At 40.9% G+C, this 25738-nt stretch overlaps 1 protein-coding gene across 2 annotated transcripts in view; it reads right to left on the bottom strand.

Moving 5' to 3' along the window:
* ARID4B (AT-rich interaction domain 4B) overlaps positions 1-25738 on the bottom strand; it is an 87937-nt gene that overhangs the window by 53120 nt on the left and 9079 nt on the right. For both annotated transcript variants that reach the window (XM_072141251.1, XM_072141250.1), the window contains exon 2: positions 11086-11146. In XM_072141251.1, coding sequence (XP_071997352.1) covers positions 11086-11091 — 6 coding nt within the window. In that variant the 5' untranslated portion in view covers positions 11092-11146. The remainder of the gene's footprint in view (positions 1-11085; positions 11147-25738) is intronic.

The following is a 25738-nucleotide window of genomic DNA, read 5'->3' on the forward strand; positions in this document are numbered from 1 at the left end:
GGTATATGAAGGGAAGGACTCCTCTATAGTGCCCCCAGAATGCCCCCCCTTCCTGGGTGTTACAGGGAAGATAGTGTGGGATTTAGTGCACCCACTGCTGGACCAGGGCTACCACCTCTACCTGGACAATTTCTACACCAGCACCACCCTGTTCAAGTGCCTCTCTTCCAGAAATACTGCGGCATGCGGCACTATACGCAGAAATCAGAGAGGTCTCCCTAAGTCGCTGCTTGGGCAAAAACTTAAAAGGCACGAAAGCAGGGCACTATGCAGCGACTCTGTATTGTGTGTTAAGTACAAGGACAAGAGAGAGGTCCTTGTATTAACCACAATACATGAGCACACCATCACCCCTGTCCCAGTACGAGGTACCAGTACAGAAACCCCCAAGCCAGACTGTATTTTAGATTATAACAAATACATGGGAGGGGTGGACTTGTCTGACCAGGTGCTTCAGCCGTACAATGCCATGCGGAAGTCGAGGGTGTGGTACAAGAAGCTGGCCGTGCACATGATGCAGATGGCATTGTATAATGCTTATGTGCTGCATCGATATGGCGGCCAGAGGGGAACTTTCCTGGAATTTCAAGAGGTGATAATAAAGTACTTTCTTTTTGGAGACCAGGAAGGGGGGAGTGCTAGCACATCTGGAAGTGAGGCCACATCACGTATTGTACCAGGGCAGCACTTTCCAGGAGTAGTTCCCCAAACAGCCAGCAAGGAAAGGTCACAAAAGAGGTGCAGTGTGTGCTCCAAAAATGGCATTAGGAAGGACACCATTCATCACTGTGAGACATGCCCAGAAAAACCAGGGTTATGTATGAAAGATTGCTTCCGAATTTATCATACATCCCTGGATTTTTAGAGTACCCTGTTGTTACCCTGACGCACAGCTTATACATCATGCCGCACCTTCCCTTCTAAGCCCTGCCATGTGCCCAGCCTGTAGATTACTGTCCCGTATGCTTTACCCGGGAAAACATGCATCATGATTTTTAGGGTGTTTGTCTCCCGTGGCAGCAGCTGGGCACAAAATGACATAATAGATATTTTTTACTATGCACTATCCATTATGCACTTTTTCAGGGGTCCACCTGTGGGGTTAAAATGCTAACTATACCCCTAGATTAATTCATGGAGGGGTGTAGTTTCCAAAATAGGGTCAGTTCTTAGGGGTTTCTACTGTACTGGCCCCTATTGGCATCTACAAATCTTTCATGATGCCAAAAAAAAAAAAAAAAAAAAAAAAAAAAAAGTACAATGTCTGTGCTCCAACAAGTTATTCCCTTTTGAGCCCTGCCGTGTCTCCATCCTACAGATTATTGCATCCTATGGGGTATTGCCCTAACCGGGGTAACCCGCAGAATGATTTTTGATGTGTTTTTCCCCAGTGGCATGAGTTGGGCAAAATACTTTTGTCACTTCAATGGCATATTTGATAAATTGCAATACAATTGTTTCTCTGCACTACTCACTTTGTATTACATTTCCAAAATGGGGTCACTACTTGGGGGTTTCTATTGTACTGGTACCTCGGGGGCACCCCACATTACCAATCTAGTGAAAACGGAGCCTGAAAACCTAAATTGTGCTTCTTTCTTCCTGACCCCTGCCGTGTGCCCAGCCTGTAAATTATTGGCACATGTGTGGTATTGCCGTACTCGGGACAACCCGCAGAATGATTTTTGGGGTGTTTGTCTAAACTGCCATGGGTTGGGCACAGTACATGAGGCATTAAAATGACATTTTTGAGATAAAAACGCAATTTTTACTCTGCACCATTTACTTTGTATTCAATTTTGACCAGCGTGTTTGGGGTTAAAATGCTCACCACAACCACCGATAAATTCTTTGAGGGGTCTAGTTTCATTTTTGGGGGTTTTCTATTGTACTTTTACTTCAGGGGCTCTTCAATTACACTGTGGCACCCCAAAATATTTGCAGCCAAATTGGCCTTCCAAATTCCCAGTAGCGCTAACTCTGTTCTGGACATCGCTGTGCGGGGAAACAGCAGCTGACATCCACATGTCTGGGATTGCCGTACTCGGAAGAAGCAGGGCAAAAAAAAATTCCTTCTGAATGTATCCATTTTATGGCTAAATTAGAAAGATTGAAATCAAAAATTTAAATTTCAAAATTTCCAATCCATTTTCGTATGCTTCCGGAAAAATAATTAAAGGGTTAACAGACTTCTTAAATGCTGATTTGAATAGGTTGAGATGTTGGGTTCATAAAATGGTGTTGCTTGTGGGGGTATATAGTACATAAGCCTTTATAGGGCACTTCCAAACTGAATTGATCACCAAAAAGTTTGCATTTTTCAAATTTCAAGAAAATCTGAGAAGTTGCTACTAAAACTTCAAACCTTTTCACATCCATAAAAAAAAAAATGGAAACGTAAAACAAATAATGGATATAAAAAGAAGACCAATGGCAAAAGGTTTCTATCAAAAAAAATTTGTGGTATCACTTTTTGTCTAAAAATTATAACATTTGAAACTTTGAAAATAGTCATTTTTTTCAAATTTTTCCTAAATTTTTGAATTTTTACCCCCCAAAAAAGGAACGGATCACCGAAATGACACTACTAACATAAACTACAATTTCTCACGAGAAAACAATCTCAAAATCAGAGATATCTTAAAGCGTTGAAAAGTTATTACCACAGGAAGGCTGCGTACAAACAGGCTGCGTCCTTAAGGGGTTAAGACATCTGTTAATTTCCCATAAAAACTTGTAGCTGCCATAAATTTTGAATGGGTGTGGTGGCCAGATTTATAAAACACCAAATTAATCAGGGGCATAGTGGCCATCATCTTATGTTGGTCATTGGGAGGAGACTTTTAGACAGTGTTCGGAAACATTTAACATCTTTAGAGGACCCCTCTATATACTTAGAAATCTTTGTTGTGTTGTTCCTTTTTTATTATTATTATTATTATTCTTCCTCATTTCACAAAAGAAGGAGGACACTTAAAGGGGTTTGCCCATGAAAGAAAGTTTTTAATCCCAAGTGATGTTTACACAATAAAGATATTTTTTAGCCCCCTTAATGAGGGCGCGTACACTTCCTTTATGATTCCTTTATGCTATAAGATGCGGTGTGCTGACAATGTGCTTAGATTATCAGGGTACAGGGTTTAGCTATGCTTGTCATCACTGCTATGTCATCCCCTCCCTGGGACCCAGAGCTTGCTTGTAGAGCAGCTAGTGCTGTGTCTTCACCACGCTGCTAGAAGCACAGCTAAATCAAGTGCCTCTGTCTGTAGTGTGCCATTTTCCTTCTACCCCCCCCCCCCCCTCTCCTGCTATGCAAGATTAACTAGAGGGAATTGTGCACCATAATCAGAAGATTTACAATCAGATCCAGGGACAACCAAATTTCTAATCACCGGGACTGTATTTTTGTTAATAACAGTGAATTAGAGAATGTGTTATTTTGTTATCCTGAGTATATCTAACAATCTTGTCTGCTGGAATTCCCCTTTAGTGGAGCGACTGTAGATTATACATAGTTTTACCCCTATAAAAGGTAGACAAGGCTGGGAAGATTTCTCTTTACACTTTCCTTTATCATTTAAATTATATATTACATATAACTCAATATAAAAATAGCAGTATAACAATATCATATGATTGAACTCTCATTTGCAGAGTTATTCTCCACTTAAAGCGTATTCATCCATGTTTTGTCTTTATGGTCCAAATGAAAATGCATCCGAATTTGAACTTCTAACATTGCCATGTATGAAAAAAACACAGATCTGGAAACATGATATTTTTGTGTTTATTTCCTATAGTCCATATCTGTAAATACTTTAATATATATGCATATATTTTACATGCAACAATGTATCAATCCCACATAGGAAAAGAAAATGTAGCAACAACCTTTCTTGCTAGTACTATATAATTAGTATGAAATATACAAATCCAATTCAAAAAATATTGTATATAGCAACTGAAGAAAACAATTCTGTAGGTCGCAGATTTTCGAGCAGTCGGAAAACTATAAAACAGAATAAAATAATTCAAAATCTAATGCACAATAAATAGAACAGCACACACACACACACACAAAAAAAAACACTTGAAGTGCCACCGTCACCATTTAGATGCAGATCTTATAGAGTAGAGTATCTTTGCAGATTTACTAGTGCAATTTTAGCTTGGTGAAGAATGTGGTACAATATAGCCTGTCGACTAGCCCAAAGAAGAAATCCCCCCCTCTCCCCACAATAAATAGGTAGTATTATACCAATGAGCCTGAGGGGCTACCCTCGCCCCCTCTGTGATCTGGATTTACAGACCGTTACACCGTCTCACCCTCCCTTACCAGAGTCACAGTGCCTGGATCTATGAGTAATTACCCCTGGTTTTTCATGCTTGATTTTGATAGTACAGTTCCTTTGAATGTGTTTCCCATTTCAATTGTCACTGGTTAACCCCTTAGGGACGTTTTCGCATTTTCATTTTTCACTCCCCACCTTCAAAAATCTGTAACTTTTTTTATTTTGTCCAAAGAGCTCTGTTTGGGCTTGTTTTCTGCGTAACAAATTGAACTTCAAAGTGATGGTATTTATTATTCCATGCCGTATACTGGGAAGCAGGGAAAAAATTCAGAATGTAGTGAAAATGATAAAAAAAAAAAAACGCATTTGCGCCATTTTCTTGTGGGCTTGGATTTTACAGCTTTCACTGAGTGCCCCAAATCACATGTCTATTTTATTCTTTGGTTCGGTACGATCACGAGGATACCAAATTTGTACAGGTTTTAATGTTTTCATACATTTAAAAAAATTAAAACCTTCTGTACAAAAAAAAAAAATTCTTCATTTTGCCATGTTCTGGCACTAATAACTTTACGGAGCTGTGGGTGGTGTCATTTTTTGCGACTTTTGATGACGTTTTTAATGCTTTCATTTTTAGGACCGTATGGGCTTTTGTTCACTTTCTATAGAACTTTTTATATTTTTCAAAATGGCAAAAAAGTGGCATTTTCGACTTTGGGCGTCAATTTCCGTTACGGGATTGAACGCTGGGAAAAAAAATCGCTAATATATTTTGATAGATCGGACATTTTGGGGCGCGATGATACATAATGTGTTTATGATTTTTACTGTTTATTTAGATTTATAATCAGTTCTAGGGAAAAGGGGGGTGATTTAAACTTTTACTTTTTTTACTATTTTTTTTACCATTATTTTAGATCCTACAGGGTAATTTAACCCTGCAGGGTCCGCTTGCTAATACTATATACTGCAATACTGTATTGCAGTATATAGATATTTTACAATGATTTTTAATAGCCTGCCTCTGGTGGCTATTAGAAATCATTGCACCTGGCAAGCCTACAATGAGACTCTAGGCTGCCATAGCAACCGATCGCTGCCCTCCGATGACGTTCTAGGGGGCGGCGATCGGGCATCCAAGATAGCGGCCGGCAATGACCGCGGCAGTGAGAGGCGGGCGTTGGCTGTATTATACAGCCGTTACCCGCTGTGTATGGAGAGAGCTCAGCTCGGGAGCTCTCTCCATACACCTCTTGCCGCATGAGGACGATATAGTTCGTCCTTGGTCGGCAAGGTGTTAAATTGGCAATGTCCCTTTAACGTCCAAGCAATTCCTTCTGTTTAAAGAGGACCTTTCACCACCTCAAACATCTGGAGATTAGCATACAATTCTGTAGGGGATGTTACACAGATTCAGGGGCAGTTAGAATTTTCTTTCTATCCCCCACGGTTGCGGAGATATCAGTCCCAGTATCTGTCCATTATAATTTGTGTTTGGTCAGAGCGGAGGAGCCGGGGCTGGAGGAGGAGGCATGTGTTATGCTAATCTTCGCCAAGAAAGGGCATTGTACTATGTGGGGACCATCAAGGTCAATATTTTACGATGGTTGTGGGTGGGACAATGGGCGTGGTTTAGAAGGGGAGGGGCTTCTCCCTCTTTCTCTTGCCCAAAAGTTGGGAGGTATGCTGGATCTGTGTAGCAGCCCCTGCAGAATGCTGTGCTAAGCTCCACGTGTGTGAGGTGCAGAACATTATAGAGCAGGAAGAACTGAGCAGAATGATATTTACTGATTGAATATAACCAGTCATTTATAGATATATGCTTTCTGTATGCTTGTAAACTGTAGTTAAGTCATGTGGGAGGTACCATCAGTGATGGACAGCTATCGATATACAGTCACACAGTGACTGTCAATTTATGATAGTATTTTAGTAAGAAGGTGGTCTTGGCAGAAATGTAAATGAATAAGTGACAAGTCTTTTCCCACAAAACTAATCTAAGTTCCTCCTGCTCTAAAACAGCATTTACAAGGCTATAGGTTCTCTTTACATAATTTTGGAGAACTCCTTGGTGTTACAGCTCAGAACTGATACAAATACTCCTTTTCCCTCTGAGGTTTCTGTTGCAGCTTTCACTGCGCATGAATTTCCTTATACTGTAGTGCTATATATAATTTGTGCTGCTCTCAATATAAAAAGAATCACTTTAAGGCGGATTTTCACCATATTATGCTACATTGACAGCTGCATTTTCTCCAGTTCATTTATACTAAATCTACAGTCATGTGCATGAAGACATCCATATACAATGAGACCAGTCTGCAATAACATATTGCCTTTAAACCTATGTTCACAGTGGTCCATAGGAAATCCACTATGTAGACAAAATTAAACGCACACAGATTACTTTTACTGTAGTGTGTGAAGCAGCTTTTGAAAGCCCCTTTCACTTTAACTGCCCTGTGACTCCTAGCGGAATTGTAGTGGAGTCTTCACACTAAATATGATCTATGACCCTGGGGGGGCAGATCCTACTATCCCCCCGCTCTGCATTGCATCCATTCTACATTTGGTGGTGTTGGAGAAGGAGTGTTAGCAATCAATCCCCATTAGTGTTCCCAAACATCCCTATTACCCCATTGTCCATTTTCCCTTCCCCCACAATCGCACTTTTAAGTGCGATCTGATAATAGTAGTAGGAGAGAGAAATAGTGTGGAGGACTAGTAGTCGACGTGCGGTGACGGAGTAGTAGTCCCTGATTTTCCGGACAGTCCTGGGATACACAGAGACATGGCAGGGCTCAGACCAGTGGACTTTAAGCTTTTTTTTAGTGAGGACCTAATTGATCCGATTGTATCCCAGACCAATCTCTATGCTGCATAACCCCACAGGTGGACTCCTGTCAGTGCAGCAGAGATTGAGAACTATTGGGTCATAGTACTTCTTATCAGACTGGTTAAAAAGCACAAAATCAGGGACTTTTGGAGCACAGACATATTATACAAAACCCTGATGTTCCACATGGCGATGAGCAGGATGCGCTTTGAAGCCATCCATCAGTTTTTGCATTATGCCGACAATACACAGTGCACAGCCATAACCCCAGTTATGATCGCAGATATAAGGTCAGTGACATATTGAGTGCCAAATTTATGGGAGTATATACCCCTGAGAAGCACCCATCTATTGACGAGTCCCTGGTACATTTCATAACTGCCCAATAAGAGGGCAAGGTATGGCGTGAATATGTACAAGCTGTGTGAGAGTGCATCAGGGTACACTTTTAGGTTCAGGATATATGAAGGGAAGGACTCTAGAATAGTGCCCCCAGAATGCCCCCTCTTCCCGGGGATTGCTGGAAACGTAGTGCGGGATTTAGTGCAACCACTACTCGACCAGGGCTACCACCTCTACCTGGACAATTTTTATACTAGTACTACTCTGTTCAAGTGCCACGTTTCCAGACAAACTGCAGCATGCAAGGAATCAGAGAGGTTTCCTGAAGTTGCTGCTAAGGGAAAAGCTCAGAAGGCACGAGAGCCGAGCACTAAGTACTCAGTATTGTATGTTAGGTACAAGGACAAGAGGGATGTCCTTGTACTAACAACAATACATGGGTACACCAACACCCCTGCCCATGTACGAGGTACCAGTGCAGAAGCCCCCAAACCTTACTTTATATTGGACTGTAACAAGTACATGAAAGGGGTTGACTTATCGGACCAGGGTGTGGTACAAGAAGCTGGCTGTGCACATCATGCAGATTGCCATTTACCACTGTGACACATGCCCTGGTAAACCTGGCTTATGTATGAAGTATTGTTTTAGAATCTATCACACCTCCCTGGATATACACTCACCGGCCACTTTATTAGGTACACCTGTCCAACTGCTAGTTAACACTTAATTTCTAATCAGCCAATCACATGGCGGCAACTCAGTGCATTTAGGCATGTAGACATGGTCAAGACAATCTCCTGCAGTTCAAACCGAGCATCAGTATGGGGAAGAAAGGTGATTTGAGTGCCTTTGAACGTGGCATGGTTGTTGGTGCCAGAAAGGCTGGTCTGAGTATTTCAGAAACTGCTGATCTACTGGGATTTTCACGCACAACCATCTCTAGGGTTTACAGAGAATGGTCTGAAAAAGAAAAAACATCCAGTGAGTGGCAGTTCTGTGGGCGGAAATGCCTTGTTGATGCCAGAGGTCAGAGGAGAATGGGCAGACTGGTTCGAGCTGATAGAAAGGCAGCAGTTACTCAAATCGCCACCCGTTACAACCAAGGTAGGCAGAAGAGCATCTCTGAACGCACAGTACGTCGAACTTTGAGGCAGATGGGCTACAGCAGCAGAAGGCCACACCGGGTGCCACTCCTTTCAGCTAAGAACAGGAAACTGAGGCTACAATTTGCACAAGCTCATCGAAATTGGACAGTAGAAGATTGAAAAAAAAAAGTTGCCTGGTCTGATGAGTCTCGATTTCTGCTGCGACATTCGGATGGTAGGGTTAGAATTTAGCGTCAACAACATGAAAGCATGGATCCATCCTGCCTTGTATCAACGGTTCAGGCTGGTGGTGTCATGGTGTGGGGAATATTTTCTTGGCACTCTTTGGGCCCCTTGGTACCAATTGAGCATTGTTGCAACGCCACAGCCTACCTGAGTATTGTTGCTGACCATGTCCATCCCTTTATGACCACAATGTACCCAACATCTGATGGCTACTTTCAGCAGGATAATGCGCCATGTCATAAAGCTGGAATCATCTCAGACTGGTTTCTTGAACATGACAATGAGTTCACTGTACTGAAATGGCCTCCACAGTCACCAGATCTCAATCCAATAGAGCATCTTTGGGATGTGGTGGAACGGGAGATTCGCATCATGGATGTGCAGCCGACAAATCTGCGGCAACTGTGTGATGCCATAATGTCAATATGGACAAAAATCTCTGAGGAATGCTTCCAGCACCTTGTTGAATCTATGCCACAAAGAATTGAGGCAGTTCTGAAGGCAAAAGGGGGTCCAACCCGTTACTAGCATGGTGTACCTAATAAAGTGGCCGGTTAGTGTATAATTTCCCTGGTGTACTCTCCACAGCTTATACATCATCCCGCACCTTCTCTTCTGAGCTCTGCCATGTGCCCATCCTGTAGATTAATGCCACATACGGGTATTGCCATACTATGTACAACCTACAGAATGATTTTTGGGGTGTTTGTCTAAAGTGGCATGAGTTGGGCACAATCTATTTGGCACTAAAATGACATATTTAAGGAAAAATGCAATTTTTACCCAGCATGTTGGGATTAAAATGCTCACTACAGACAAAGATAAAGTCATTGTGGGGTGTAGTTTACAAAATGGTGTCATCTTTGGGGGTATTCCATTGTACTGGTAGCCAAATCGGCCTGCCAAAAACCCAATAGCACTAACTTCGTTCTGGACATCGCTACACAGTGAAACAGCAGATGACATCCACATCCACAGGACACTTCCAAAGTAATTTGGTCATCAAAAATTTACCGTTTTTCAAATCTCTTGAAATGTATCTACTTGCTACTAAAACTATAAACCGTAAAACAAATAATGGAAATACAAAGAAGGTTGCTTAAAAAAAAAAAAAAAAAAGTGTGGTGTGACTTTTAGTCTAACGAATAGAACATTTGAAACTTTGAAAATCTCAAACTCAGAGGGATATGTTAAAGTGTTGAAAAGTTATTACCACAGGAAGACACTGTCAGATTTTTTTTTTTAAAAAGGGCTGAGCCTTAACATACAAACTGGCTGCGCCCTTAAGGGGTTAAAGTGGACCTGTCACCAGAATTCGACCACCCTGGCTAACAGTGCCTGCTGCTAAAGGGTTACAAAGCCCTCCTCATATCACTTAAAATTAGCTGCCAATGAGGCCCTGTACCATAATTAGTCGTTTTTATGATATGCAAATTAGCTTTTCCGACTCTTGTCTGCTGGCCCCGACTCTTCTCTCTCCTAGGCTGCCAGTGAACCACGCCCCCTTATTTTGACCGACAGTTCTGCCTTGTGTTACATTTATGTCATATGACCAGCATGACATCATCTCAGGTCCTTTAGCCTCCTCACATTAACAAACCTTACTGTACTGTATGTATGTGATCACCAAGTCCATGGAGGCTGCTGTAACTTCATGTCATCAGAAAAATACATGGGGTACATTTTGTAAATGACATCTTCCCAGTCACATGACATGACATAGTAAGGAGGTATAAGACATAGGGAGGAGTAGATGAGTGGTGCCGGCACATTCCCTCTGATTCCAGGTAACATAGATAAAATTGATTTATGGGGATGTAAAGGAAACATCAGTTAGTTAATAGAGCTCTATAGGAATCTGTCGCTAGCTGTATATGTGCAAATGTTGTGACAGGTTCCCTTTAAAGTAAACTGTAATTTCTCTTAACAACAAAGAGGTGATGGAAATACCCTTAAAGGAAACCTACCATTTAGAACGGTAGGGGTAAGCTGTAAGTACCGAGCGCACGCAAGATCGTGCGCACGCCTACATAGAAAATAGCGGAGATGTTGCGCGCGCAGCGCCGAAGCCCCTTCTGCTCCAAAGTTTAAAAAGTGTTAAAACCGCGATACCGCCGCTTATAACACTAACGAAAGTAAGTACCGGCACCAGCTCACCCTGAGCTGGTGCTCGGTACTTACAGCTTGCCCCTACCATTCTAAATGGTAGGTTTCCTTTAATGAACATAAAATAACTGCCCAAAGAAAGTGAGATTTTCCATGTAAACACTTTAATACATACCTTCATAATTACTGCTAGTTCAGAAATGTTTGTGGGGATCTTCAAGGTTTCAGTCTTAGACCTATGATAGTAGAAAAAACAAAGGTAAGGAAAATACAGCAATAGAATAATAATATTATCCAAATATAATATGCCATGACTCCTAATCTTACGTAGTGTGAAAGGAGGTCAATAGGATCGAGGGTCCCTTACACACTGTTTACATCATCATTTATCACATGAGCGCAGCAATAGTCCATAAACTGGAATCCACACTGAATCCTTGTGGCTTCGCAGATACTTCTCGTCATATATCCGGTGCCAGGTAGGAGCCAGCGTATGATAAATAACTTCCATAAAGTGTATTAAACGTGTTTTGATTTGGCCTTTATGCCTCAATTTAGAGTGTTGGCAAAGTGAATACTGTCCAAAATATATCAACGGATATGTATCCAAAGGAACATTTACTAAAATTACAAAATCTGCAAATAAAAAAAAACCTGAAAAGACTGACTGTCAGACTGGGGCCCAAAACCCCTAGAGATGGTTGCATCAAGGCCAAAGGGGGGAACACAAACCAGTGACCAAAGGGATATCTTAGGACAGTGGTGGCGAACCTATGGCACGGGTGCCAGAGGCGGCACTCAGAGCCCTTTCTGTGGGCACCCAGAGCCATCGCCCCAGCACACCAGACAGGACTCAAAGAATCTTCCTGCAGTTGCGAGCCACTTAAAAGATGCTGCTTTCAGTCATATATTGATACTGACTTCGCTACTTCAAACTGTAGGAAGAGGGAGAATAAGTAGACAGGGCCGAATTATCTTTGGAGGATTCTCTGTGTACAGAGGGACACTGGAAAGAAGCTAAAATGATGAAAATTTTCCATCTTTCTACTGGCCTCAGGAGACCAATATGAATGAAAGTTATTGAACAGGGAGCAGTAAGTTACTGCTTTAATTTTTGGTTGGCACCTTGAGATAAATAAGGGGGGTTTGGGTAGCAGTTTGGGCACTCGGTCGCTAAAAGGTTCGCCATCACTGTCCTAGGAGGTCATCTGCTGGAAGTGTCATGCCCCGGGTCAAATGGTGGCCCAATGTCCCCCTTACCACAGAGCCCATAATTGCCGCAGCTCTCTCATTGCCCAGCCTGCATGTAGTACCAGGCCAGCCAAGAGGGAGGGACTTCAGATGTGTACTCTGATGATCAATGGGACTCTTGTTTCAGGACTGTTGTACTCAGAGTTTGGCTACTCTCAATTCGGCCACCCTCCCTCATGTTATAGTCCCCGAGAAAAATCTGGGCATCACATGCATACATGGGGACACCAAGGTTTACCTAGTGGCTCAGGTTATGATTGAAACGGGCCAGGGTACTTTGTCACATAATGTGGTGATTGTTAAATTATGTATGTGATTGTCCACTTTTTTGGGACCTATGTGCCAAGGCAACTCCACAGAGTTCCCCAGAGTACCCAGTCAGCCTTTTTGATGGGAATCCTGAGGAAACACCAGGGTTTCCTCAGAATGTCCTAATAGGGGACAAATAAAAAGAGACACAGGTGGTGCCCCTAGTGCAGTATTGTAATTAGCAGAGTTATGTTGTGACTGTGATATCTGCTCACCTTGAGACACCTTGTGTCTTATGTGTTAAAGCAGATGTCAAAGGTCCAGTCTTCCCTTGGTTTACGTGGATGGGGTGTGCTGCGTCTTACCGGGATCCGGTACTGGATTGTGCCGGATAGGAAAGTCACATGGATAGGATAACAAAAAAAACAACCAAAAAAAAAAAAAAAAACAGGTTGGTGCAAGATGCGTTGCCCGTAATTTGGTCACATTGACCTAATAGGGGACAATGAAGAAGAATCAACTTCAGCGGAAATGGCCCCTGACTTAAAGAGGACCTGTTACCTGAATAATCTATCTAGAACCTGCTTACTAAACTAAGCAGCTCCCTAGCCCTACCCTAGATGTAGCAGTGTTAAATTGCTAGCTTTATCGGAACATACCAATAAAGCTAGCAAACACTGCTGTACATAGCGCTCTGAAAGCCAGACCAAGCTTACAGCGGTCCTGCGTATTCATGCCCCACACTATGCCGGTGGTGACTGCCAGGCTTCGTGTGGCAATCACCGCTTCCTCGGATCGTCCCCTAATGAATACGACGGACCACTGTAAGCTTGGTCTGGCTATGTACAGCAGTGTTTGTTTGCTAGCTTTATAAGTATGTTCTGATAAAGCTAGCAATTTAACACTGCTACACCTGGTGTAGGGCTAGGGAGCTGCTTACTTTAGTAAGACTCTCAAGATCCTAGGGCAGACAACAAGTTCCCACATTTTGGGAATGTGGCAAAAGAAACCTGGAAAATTGAGGTTAAGCCTTATAAGAGTGTGGTGGAGCGGATGTTCAGGGTATAAAGGCACAAGAGTCATAGGCCAGGGTCTATAGTTTGAGACTGTTCAATCCAGGAGATACTGGATTAATGCCCACTGTGGAGAGCAAGTTCCTAGCAAAATGGAAGGGGCCCTATGAGATGGTGGAAAAGGTTGGGGAGGTCAACTAGAGGATTCATCAGTCAGGAAAGAAGAAGCCCTTTCATATCTACCGTGTCAATCTGATCAAACCCTGGAAAGAGAGAGACCATCCCAAGGTTTCTTGCCTAGTGACTCAACAAGTGTCAGCTATCAAAGCAGTTATAATTTCAGAGTCCTTATCCCCTTCTCAAAAACCACATTGTAGGGAAATACTGAAGATAAATAAGGATCTCTTCAATGAAAGCCCTGGTTGTACCAATGTGATGGAACGTGAATTCCTCACAGAGCCCCAAGTCAGGGTAAACTTAAAGGGGTATTCTAGTCTGGGCATTCACATTCAGTTTCATTAATCTGCCATATATAAACATTTCTTCTACTGAATGTTATTAAAAAAATGTTCCTGTGTGAAGATAATTTCATAAATGTAGTTATATGGTCCCTTAGAAACAAGATTGCTTCCTCGGATACGGCCACCTCTGCTGGAGGGATTGCATAAGACACAAAAAGTTTTTTTTATATGAAATGTCTGGAACTTACTGTAAATATTAGAGCCGTCCTGTGGTAATAAATGCTGAATCCAGGAGGTCAGGCAGGGCTCAATAGTACATGTCTGGCCACTGCTGCCAGAGTGTGGGATGGTTGTAACCGAGGAAGCCATCTCGTTTCTAAGGGACAACATGACTACATTTATGATAAATTATCTTCCCACAGGAACATTGAGACTCAATGAGGTATCCACAGTGAAGAGGCATATGACGCAAGCCATGCTTCCCCCCTTTAATGCCATGGCATATGCACCAAGAGGCATAATAAACCTTACTCTTACTCATAGATCCAGGCTATGGTAATCTTCTTATATTTGATATCCATGGGTTCCCTCCTTCTAAAATAAACTTTTACATTTAGGAGTTAATAAACCTCAAGATAAATGTATAGAAGCAACCTTCTAAAAATGGACAAATAGACTACTAGTAGGGCACCAAGTGAGAGTATGTACAAAACATTAAAACTGAATAGGATAGATTGTATTAAATAAACATGGTTATGTCAATAAATATGGTTTATGTCAGTAATTGTACACCAATATACCATTAAGTATAATTCAGCCATTCTAGTAGGCAGAGTGAATGACACTGAATAGAACTAGGTGTGTAGCATATGAACAACCTCCACCACCTGGCAGTACTGCACTATTACACAGGGCAGCACAATTCACGCTTCCTCTGTGCAGAAATATTGCTCCCGATTTGTAGCTGAAGGATATGTTGCAGCCAAACCATGCAATAAACCTGGTGATGTGAATCAACAACAACATGTTAAGGCACTCACCTAGGGGCAGCAATAAACGCAACAATATGAGAAATACCGTACCTTATGCCTGTTAGCACAATATAGTCCTGTGTAGTATTATAACTTTAAGAAATAAAAGTTAGTTTTATTTTTTACAAAATACCTCCAAGCACAGTAAATCTATTACAAATCAAGGAGATATTAATTAGATAACACACCGCAGGAAAACTCAGAAAATTGTCAAATATACCACATACAGGCAGTCCCCGGGTTAAGCACAAGATAGGATCTGTAGATTTGTTCTTAAGTTGAATTTGTATGCAAGTCAGAAAATGTAGATTTTATAATTGTAACTCCAGACAAATGTTTTTGGCCTCTGTGACAATTGGATTTTAAAACTTTTGGGTTGTCATAAGACAAAAGTACAGTAAATTACCAACATCCAGTGATCAGTTTGTAACTAGGGGTCTTCTGTAAGTCGGGTGTTCTCAAGTCGGGGACCGCCTGTTTTCCCCAAGTATAAGCCGACCCGAATATAAGCTGAGGCCCCTAATTTTAACACAAACAACTAGGAAAACCTACTGACTCGGGTAAAAGCCTACGGTGAGAAATGCATTGGTCACAGCCCCCAGTAGTATACAGCGGGCCCTCTGCCCCCCCTCTACGGTATATAGCCAGCCAGCCCCCTGCCCCCCTGGCACATAGCCAGCCCACGCCCACCAGTATGCCCAGCCTATATGAACAAACAAACTCTGTACTCAGCAAGCGGCTGATGTTAAAGTGTGTGTGCAACGGCAGGGACTTGGTGAAGGAGCTTTGGAAGAAATAAGAGGACCCCCAGGGGAAAGGGGGTGGCGTATGTGGAAAGGCGAGTTCTTATAGATCTTATATATTGCAAATATTTCCAATAGATACTATTTATGTAAGAGCTTCCATGAAGACAGATGTCAATGAGTTATTATAAAGCCAACGTTGGTGACTTGACATGCCAATAAATGTTGTAGACTGAATATGAAGTCAAAAGTTGATACACTTTAACATGTTGCTTAGAATATATCAGCAAGATGATAAAGATGGGCAAGCAAACCAATCCGTGGAATGATAAAGACGTTTACTTGTTAGTAAATGATTACCATTTATATTGATAGAGTACAGAATAAGCCCCCCAGTTATAGTTGTATTTTTATTTTTGATGCAAGGGCCCCTGCAATAGTATAATTATCATCACATTAAAGATAATTTATACAATTGACTATATTAGTGTACGATTACTGACATTATATTGTTTATCAAATACAATCTACCTTATTCTTTTTTTATCAGTTACTGTTTTAATGAAAATCGTATTGTACAAACTCTCACTTAGACAAATAGACTACTAGCATGGCACTAACTTTTACATTTGTGCTAATTAGCCTGAAGGGCTTTGGGGGAATTACCAAAGCCCCTCCGTGCTACAGATTCACAGGCTGTTACAATGAGCAGAACATCTCTGACCCACCCCATTCTCTTTTACTCCTCCCTCTGCGGGTGTAATCTACCAGCAGGAAATTCAATTATTGTAACAGCACTAAAAGGCTCTATTAACACCCCACAGGACCCTTTAGGGTCATTCACATCATTCTCAAAGGTAGGAACACATGGATAACAAATATAAGATTACCAGTCATGGTACCTGGATCTATGAGTAATTGTTCCTGGTTAAATTTGCTTGATTTTGATGATAGATTTCCTTGCTGTGCACCCTGTATACAGACCAATGGAGGGAAAACTATATGGTGACACGTACCTTAAGATAATTTCTATTTAGGAGACATACTCATGTGAGATTTTTACCTATATTTTATCCAGATTTTGCCATTACACAATGGGGCAGATTTAGCAGATGTGCACATAATTTATAGTATTACAATGCTCTTCCATCTCCTCCTGTGCTTCGTGCTGCTACCTACCCTTCTCCCCTCTTCCTTTCCCATTAATCTCTTCCCTATCCCTATGCGTCCTCTTGAATTTTCTCTTTTGATTTCTCATTCTTCACCTATCTAAAGTATGACTATGCAACTTAATGCCTCATTCTCGATTGTTTTTGCACTGCTTCCGAATGCACTACTCTTATAGGGCTATTGGTTCATCTTGCCCCCAAAGGTGCTGTATTGCTGTCATACTACGTTCATGCCATTGTTTTTACTTTATTCCAGTATGTTATTCTATAAAGCTCTTTGCTGTCTATGTGCCAGAATTTGAAATCTAAACTATATACTAGCTGTTATAGATTTGAATAAATTTACATGAGTGTCTGGCATAAATTATAGTAAATCTACGTGGCTAAGGAAGGCCTGATCCCTCCACAGTAAGCCCCCCCAACGTGTCCAATTTACTTCTAGAAGACGACTGATCTGCTCCCTTGCCTTGTGTTTCCATCTACCCTCAAATATAGATTATGAGCCCTCCTTCTTGCACTTGTCCAATTTTACTGTGGTCTTATCTTTTGTACTTTCATTTGTTCTCGTCTTAAAGTATGTGAACCCATTAACGAATGTACAGCACCATGGAATTAATGGTGTTCTCTAAATATTAATAATAATAATAATAAATAAATACCTTTTCCCTGAAAATAATACACCCTAAAAAATAAGACCTAGTGCAAATTTTTTCACGCTTATAAATATAAGGCCTCCCCTGAAAATAAGACCTGGTGGCCGTCATTGCTACAGATCCTCCCACGTCATACATTAGATCATGTAGATACTGCAAATACTGCAGATCTTCTTTTAAAGGGGTATTCCCACAAAGACAACAGATGTTTCTTGCATGTACTCAGGATAACAAAATAACATTCTCTAATTCACTGTTATTAACAAAAATGCAGCATTCCACAGATATAAGTCCAGCCTCTCTCTCTATCAGTCTTGGTGTACACAATTTCAGTTGTTCCAACTGTAGACTCAACCATGTAACGTCTGACTTTAGGGTCGGGTGGCCGCCATCTTGGATTTCTGTGTGACAGACGTGCTGCCAAGTTAGTCTTTCTGCTCTGTGCACTGTAGTCACACCCCCTGCTAGGGGATTGAGATGTGAGAATTTTCTTTCGTGGGAAAACCCCTTTAACTCCTTCCCACTGTAGCCCTTTTTTGTTTTTGCGTTTTAATTTTTCACTCCCCACCTTCAAAAATCTATAATTTTTTTATATGTTAAGAGCTGTGTGATGGCTTTTTTTCTGCGAAACAAATTGCACTGCAAAACGGTGGTATTTTATATTCCATGTCGTATACTGGGAAGCGGGAAAAGAATTCTAAATGCAGTGAAAGTGAAAATGCATTTGCAATGTTTTCTTTTAGGCTTGGATTTTACTGTACGCCCCAAATGACACGTGTACTTTATTCTTTGGGTCAGTACGATTACGGGGATACCAAATTTGTATAGGTTTCGTAATGTTTTCATACATTTACAAAATTTGCCATCTTTTGGTGCTAATAACGTTTTTCATACTTTGGTGTACGGAAATGTGGGTGGTGTCATTTTTTGCCACTTTTGATGACGTTCTCAATGCTACCATTGTTAGGACTGTACGACCTTTTGATCACTTTTTATAGAATTTTTTATATTTTTTAAAATGGCAAAACGCAGTGAAAAACAGTTATTACATTTTGATAGATCTGGCATTTTTGGACGTGGCAATACCTAATGTGTTTATGATTTTTACTGTTTATATCAGTTCTAGGGAAAGAGGGGAGATTAGAATTTTTAGGGTTTTTTGTTATAGTGTTTTTTATATATATTTTTTTTAATTTTTACTATTTTTCAGACTATGGTACTTTAACCCTAGGTTGTCTGATTGATCCTATCATATACTGCCATACTACAGAAGCCGCTAGTAAGTGTTACCGGTAATCCTTTGCTGCAATATGCACTCGGCCCCGTGAGCCCTCTCCATGCACCCGCACCTGACATGTGACGTTCTATTACGTCACGTTGGTAAGGGGTTAAGGAAAGTGCTACTGCATGAGAGATCAGGCCCAATGGTTTTAATGGAAATGGAGTCCCAAGAAATTTTGCATGAAATTGAGGTTTTGGAGAGTTATGGTGACGTTTAAGAAGATGATAGAACCGTCTTAAAATAGTGGGATTGGCAAATGTACTATAGATTGTTACACATGGAAATAGAGTCACGAGAAATTTTTGATGGAAATCAGAGTTTGGCTGGTTATGCTGATGTTTGTTATTACATGACTACATATTTATAAAATGTTGATTAATTTTTTGCTCAAAAATAAATTTTATTTCTTGTACATCAAAAAATAGAGACATCCTCTGAAATTAAGACCTAGCGCGTCCTTAGGAGCAAAAATTTATATAAAAGACATTTTCAGGGAAACAGGGTAGATGATAGTTTGTAATATATCCCATCAGAGAAAAGGTCTTTATTCACTTACTTTGCCCATATCATCCTACACAAAAGAATCTCACTAAAGTCTCACTAAAGAAGATGAGCAGAAAGCCACCGTACATAACCACCCTCCATGAGATACAGGGAGAGATAAACTAAGCAAAGTATACCAGAGTACTACTGCAAATTTGGCCAGAAATCTGTCTCCCAAGCTTCTGACACTGGGCATCCCACCAAGCAGCTGTTCTTGGCTGCCTCCAGCACTGGAGCTGCTCAGAGTCGGCAAACAGCTACATACAATATGTGGCGACCATTGCTGGAGAAGCTGCATCTCAAACAATCAAAGCCTTTTGCTTACGGCTCTATACACTGTGCAGTCCTGTGGCCAGTGGTGAGCGAAACTGCTGAAAAGTAAATGTGTAATGTTGTTTATAATGTACAGGAACAAGGATATGCATCTCATTTACATAGAACAAGTGTGTCGTGTTCCTAGAAACTAGTATACCAGGCAATTGTGTAGTTTTAAGATTTATGAATACTAAAAGCCAATTATATAATAAAACATCTCTGTACTGTAAATACGGGCTGGACAGGATCCAGGAGCTCAACGCATACAGAGACTTAGCCAAAACTTTTTCTTAGAATTTCACAAAACTATTGACATCTAAATCTTCTATTAGATACAAGTTGCATTAACCCCTTAAGGACGCAGCCATTTTGTAGCTTAAGGCTCAGCCCGATTTTTTGGATTCTGACTTGCTTCGCTTTATATGGTTATAACTTTTGAACACTGTTACTTATCAAAACGATTCTGAGATTGTTTTTTCCCCACATGTTGTACTTCATTTTAGTGGTAAATTTTGGCTGATAAGTTTTGCGTTTATTTACAAAAAAAAAAAGAAAATATGATACATTTTTTGAAAAATTTGCCATTTTCGAAATTCTAAATCATTGCGTTTTCAGGCAGATAGATTTACCACCTAAATAAGTTGCTGAATAACATTTCCCATATGTCTACTTTACATTTTCATAATTTCTGAAACGTCTGGATAATTTATTTTGATGTCGCTCGGCTTACAAATAGAATATCGCTTTTCCGGATTTTCAGAATTGACTATTTTGGGGATAAATACAGTTTTGAATGAAATTTCACATATTTAGCATCAAAACCCCCTATATAATCTACCCATTTTCAAATCTGCACCCCTCAAGCTATCAGAAACAGCTTTTACGAAGATTGTTAACCCCTTGAGATCTTCATAGTAATTGAATCAAAATGGAGGTGAAATTTAGAATGGTCAAATTGTGACGGTTATACGTTCATTTATCCCTAAAATTTACACATTTCCAAAAGATAAAAAGAGAAAACCCACCATACAATTTGTTCTGCAATTTCTCCCGAGTGCAGAGACCCCCCACATGTGGCTGTGACTTGTTTTATGGGGGCACAGCGAGGTGCAGAAGGGAAGGAGGGCGCTGCAGCTGCCAGGATTTTAGTTTCCTCATTGGCCCCTTTTGAAGGCTATAAAATTTTCGCTTTTTTGTTATTGGGGCCATGTGACGGCATTTTTTTTTGCGGGACGAGATGCTTTTTCCATTGTTACCATTTTGGGGTTGGTATCACCTATTGTTGAAAATTTAGGAACTTTTTTTGAGGGCAGGAGTAGAAAAGCATCAATTCTGTACTGGATTTTTTACGGTGTTCACCGTATAGACTAATAATCATGTTATCTTTATTCTATGGGTCGATACGATTACGGGGATACCAGACATGAATATATTTTCTTATGTTTTACTAAATTTGTCAAACAAAACCCTAATGTGGGGAAAAATCTATCATTTATGTATTGCCGTCTTCCAAGTGGCATAACATTGTTACTTTTTTGGCTACGGAGCTGGTTGATGGCTTGTTTTTTGCGGGACATGTTGTACTTTGCACCAGTATCATGTCTGAGTACATATGGTTTTTTGATCGCATTTTATAGCATTTTTTGTGGGATTGAAAAGGTAAAAATCATAATTTTTGGAGGGTTTATAACAGTTTTTTGTACGGCGTTTATCGTGGGGGTTCAATAATGATTTACTTTTATTCTACGGGTTGTTACGGACGCGGTGATACTATATATGTGGGGTTTGTGTTATGATTTAGACTTTTTTTTGAGTTATATGTCTCTTTATATGTTTTGGGGCATTTTTAGTGATTTATGACTATTTTTTTATTGAATAACTTTTTTTTTTTTTTTTTTTTTTAACTTTTTCACTTTTATACCATGGGACATGAACAAGCAATCTTCTGATTGCTTCTTCATGATAATATTCTGCAATACTGATATATTGCAGAGTATTATCAGTGTCAGCCTATACACTTGCATAGGCTGGCACTGTGCCAGTAAGATGATGTCACAGACGCCATCTTACCGGCAATTCTTGCAAGTAACTCTGGGGTCCAGATCGGACCCCAGAGTTGCTATAGCAACGATCGGCGCCCCCCGAAAACGGTTCGGGGGGGCCGATCGTGGGGGAAAGATCCCCCAGATGCATGTTAGATGCCGCGGTCGCGCTGACCGCGGCATTTAACGGTTAAGCACCCGCGATCGGAGACAGCTCCGATCGCGGGTGTTACACTGGGGTGCCGGCTATTAGTTACAGCCGGCACCCCGTGTTTCCCGATGCCGGATCCAGAGCCGAGCCGGCATAAGCGCCGTGGCGGATATATCCGCCACTGAGCGCTAAGTCACTGCGCTCCGTGGCGGATATATCCGCCACGGAGCGTGAAGGGGTTAAATATGCAAAAAAAAAAAAACAAACAAGACATTTTGTAACGGCTGGTTAGACTTCCCAATTAGTTAATTTTCATGGTAAAAATAGCATGATGATTCAAATGTATAAACCGTTTCCTAACGGAACAGAATAAAACAGCTGTTTTGTCACTCGTTTTTTTTTTCAGTAAAACTTTTACGCAGTTCACCGTACAGTAGGGCACCGATACCAGAATTTTGGGTGTAATACAATACATATAAAAGTATTGTGATACTTGATACTGATGATAGGATAATCTGAATGTTTAGGGTGCGGTCACATGGTACGTTTACATTGCATTTAGAAATCCAATGTGAACGTCTGGGGGCGGGGCTCAGCCTGATCGCATTTGCATGTGTTTCAATGGAAATGCAATCAGCAACTGTCACCAGTGATTTGCCAGGAGAAGCTTTAGTGCTTTATGACAGCATAGTATGTGGTGTAAAGGTTGTCCTAGTAATGTTAACCCCTTAAGGACACGTTTTTTTCGCTCATTTCTAGCTCTCCATCTTGAATATTTTTTTTCATTTTTCCGTGTACAGAGCAGTGTGAGGGGTTTTTTTTGTACAAATTTTACTTTTCCGCAATGCTATTTATTATTCCATGCCGTGTACTGGGAAGCTGGGAAAAAATTCCAAACGTGGAAAAATTGTGGGCTCAGTTTTTACGACTTTCACTGTGCTCTCCAAATAACACCTCTGCTTTATGGTTTGGTACTATCACGGTGATACCAAATTTATATAGGTTTTATTTTAATACATTTGCAAAGATTAAACAATTGTGTACAAAACGGCAATAACTTTTTCATACTTTGTACGTTTTCATTGCAATCATTTTGAGGTCTGTGTGACATTTTGATCACTATTTATTCCATTTTTAATGTGATGTAAAATGGTGTAAAAGTCGGGTTTTGGACATTTGGGCGCCATTTCCCGTTACGGAGGCCACCGCCGGCAATAACCGTTTTGATATTCTGATGAAGACCAGAGGCTGTCATGGCAACCAATCGCCACCCCACGATGACGTTCAGGGGAGAGACAATCTAAATAAAGATGGCGGCACCCACGTGCCGCTGTCTTTTAAATGCCGATGGCAGCTTTGCCGGCGGCATCAGAAGGGTTCATAGCCGCGATCGCTGAAAGCACCAAGCACATTTTTTCCACGTGTCCATTTTTTTCACGGATGTGCAAGCGGTGAGAAAAAACTGCAGCCTGCGTTATTATGTCTCACATGCAGACCATGTACATCCAAAGAAGTCCATGGTTCCGAAAAAAAAATGGACGGCACATTTGCAGAGTATTTTTTCTTCCAATGTTGCTTGGCAACCAACTGGGCATGGCAAGAAGTAGATTAGAAACTAATCAGCTCTTCTTGACTATGTGAAAGAAACGGATGGCATACGGATAGATTACGTCTATTTTTTGCAAATGAGCAGCAGACACGCCTGTCTGAATGAGCCCTTATTCTTTGTCTTATAAATTTTTATTCATTTAACTGTGTTATATGCTTAAAACATTATAATCTCAATAATAATAATCTCCATAATACCGTATATCCTCGAGTATAAGCCGAGTTCTTCAGCACTCGACTTTCTTCAAGTGCGCCAGCTGCAGGTCCGCAACATCTGTTGTGGACCCGCGTGGCCGTCGAACAAACCGCAGAATTTGAAAATCAGATTGTGTCGCAAGATCAGCACTTACATGCTCCGGGAAGAAGATGGTGAACTCTGGCGGACCTCAGCAGGGAAAACACCCATCACTGGGCTTAGCGACGCCCCCTGCTCCTCTACAGCTAATCCCGAGGATCGGGAGTTATTCATATATTTGAAAAGGTCACATGTTTCCCAAGGGTGGGGGGAACTGCTCCTTTCCAGCCACTCCCATTGGGCAACTGCCTAGTCACACAGCAGGTGCTAATGAAAGGTACAGTATAACATATTTTTTTCTGTAAAACCAATTTTTTTTTATACAAAAACACTTTGGCAGTGTATGTACTACGCTCTGTGGGGACTGGGGGAGTGCTAAAAATCGGTCTCCTGGTGAGAGGTTCCCTTTAAGTCCTGAAAGCCGAACTGGTTCCCGTTTTTTAAGAGAACCTGTCATCAGGAGCCCTTTTTCTGGCACACCCAGGTCCCCATAGAGAATAGTGTACACATTTGCAAAGAGTTTTTAAAGCAAAACTGGCTTTTTCTGAAAAAAGGGAAATTAGATCCAAGTTTACCTTTTAGTATGCAGAGTTCTATCATGCATCAATTTCAAATTAAAAAAATACCTCCCATGTCCTCCAAATCTCCACTCCACCTACCCCGGTCGCTTCCCACTTCAAAATGTCACACATGTCCGCCCCACTCCTTACTAGCCTCTACCATGGGACCAGCGACACAGCTCTGCGTACAGAAAGGCGAACTTTGATCCAACTTATTTTTTGGGGGGAATAAAGACTTTTTTTTTTTACTTTGAAAACTCTTTGACAGGTTCCCTTTAAGTGTTTAATGGCTCTTGATAACTTCAGTTTGCATCTAGCAGGCATTCCATTCCCAGCACCATATAAAGCAAGTTGTCAATTTTTGTATGTGAACAGAGCCATATGCTATAAGTGACTGAGACACAATATCCTTACTGCACAATTATAGTGTGGATTCTGTGTCGTAGATCTGTGGTATTCACTGCAATAAATCTGGATGGCTTGTTTTCAAAAGCCCCAAATACATATAACACATAACATGGATTGTAAGCTGCAGTGGTCCATACATAAGAATCATAAATATACTCTATACATTGTTAATGTGGTAACTGAATATTCTAGCTGCAAACCTAATTTTAATTTTAATTTAATTAAGTTTTTAATGCAATATCTACATAGGTGTATATAGGCCCATTTCCAACAACCACCACTCCAGTGGTTTAATGGTACATTGTGTTTGCTAACTGTGTAAGAAAGCTATTGGATGTTTAGAAAACCCTTGTTCAAATATGCTAGTACAGCTGAAAACAGTTTGGCTGTTAAGAGAAGCTATAAAACTGACCTTCCTTTGATCTGGTTGAGAATCACCATTGTTTGAAACTCTCCCAAAGGCCAGAAAAACAGTCTATTCTTGTTCTTAGAAACGAAGGCTATTCCATGCAACAAATTGCCAAAGAATCTGAAAGTTTTCTTCAATGGTGTGTACTACTCTCTTCAGGGGAGAGCACAAACAGGTGTTAACCCTTTGATCGCCGCCGGCAAAGCTGCCGCCAGCGCGTGGGCGCCGCCATCTTGGCTTCGATCGTCACTCCCTGTGACGTCACCGGGGAGCGGTGATCCGTTGTCCTGACAGCCTCTGATCACACAAAGATCCGAGGCTGTCATGATCGAGGCTATCTATTACAATGTGCGATCTACACATTGTAATAGATGGTATGCAAAATCCCCATATACTGCCATACTGTAGTATGGCAGTGTATGGTAGGATCAATCAGACAACCTAGGGTTAAAGTACCCTAGGGAGTCTGAAAAATAGTAAAAAAAAATAAATAAATAAATTATATTAAAAAAAACACATAAAAATTCAAATCACCCCCCTTTCCCTAGAACTGATATAAATATAAATAAACAGTAAAAATCCTAAACACATTAGGTATCGCTGCGTCCGAAAATGCCCGATCAAAATATAATAACCGTTTTTCAC

This window comes from Engystomops pustulosus, chromosome 3, assembly GCF_040894005.1.
Source record: "Engystomops pustulosus chromosome 3, aEngPut4.maternal, whole genome shotgun sequence".
Lineage (NCBI taxonomy): Eukaryota > Metazoa > Chordata > Amphibia > Anura > Leptodactylidae > Engystomops > Engystomops pustulosus.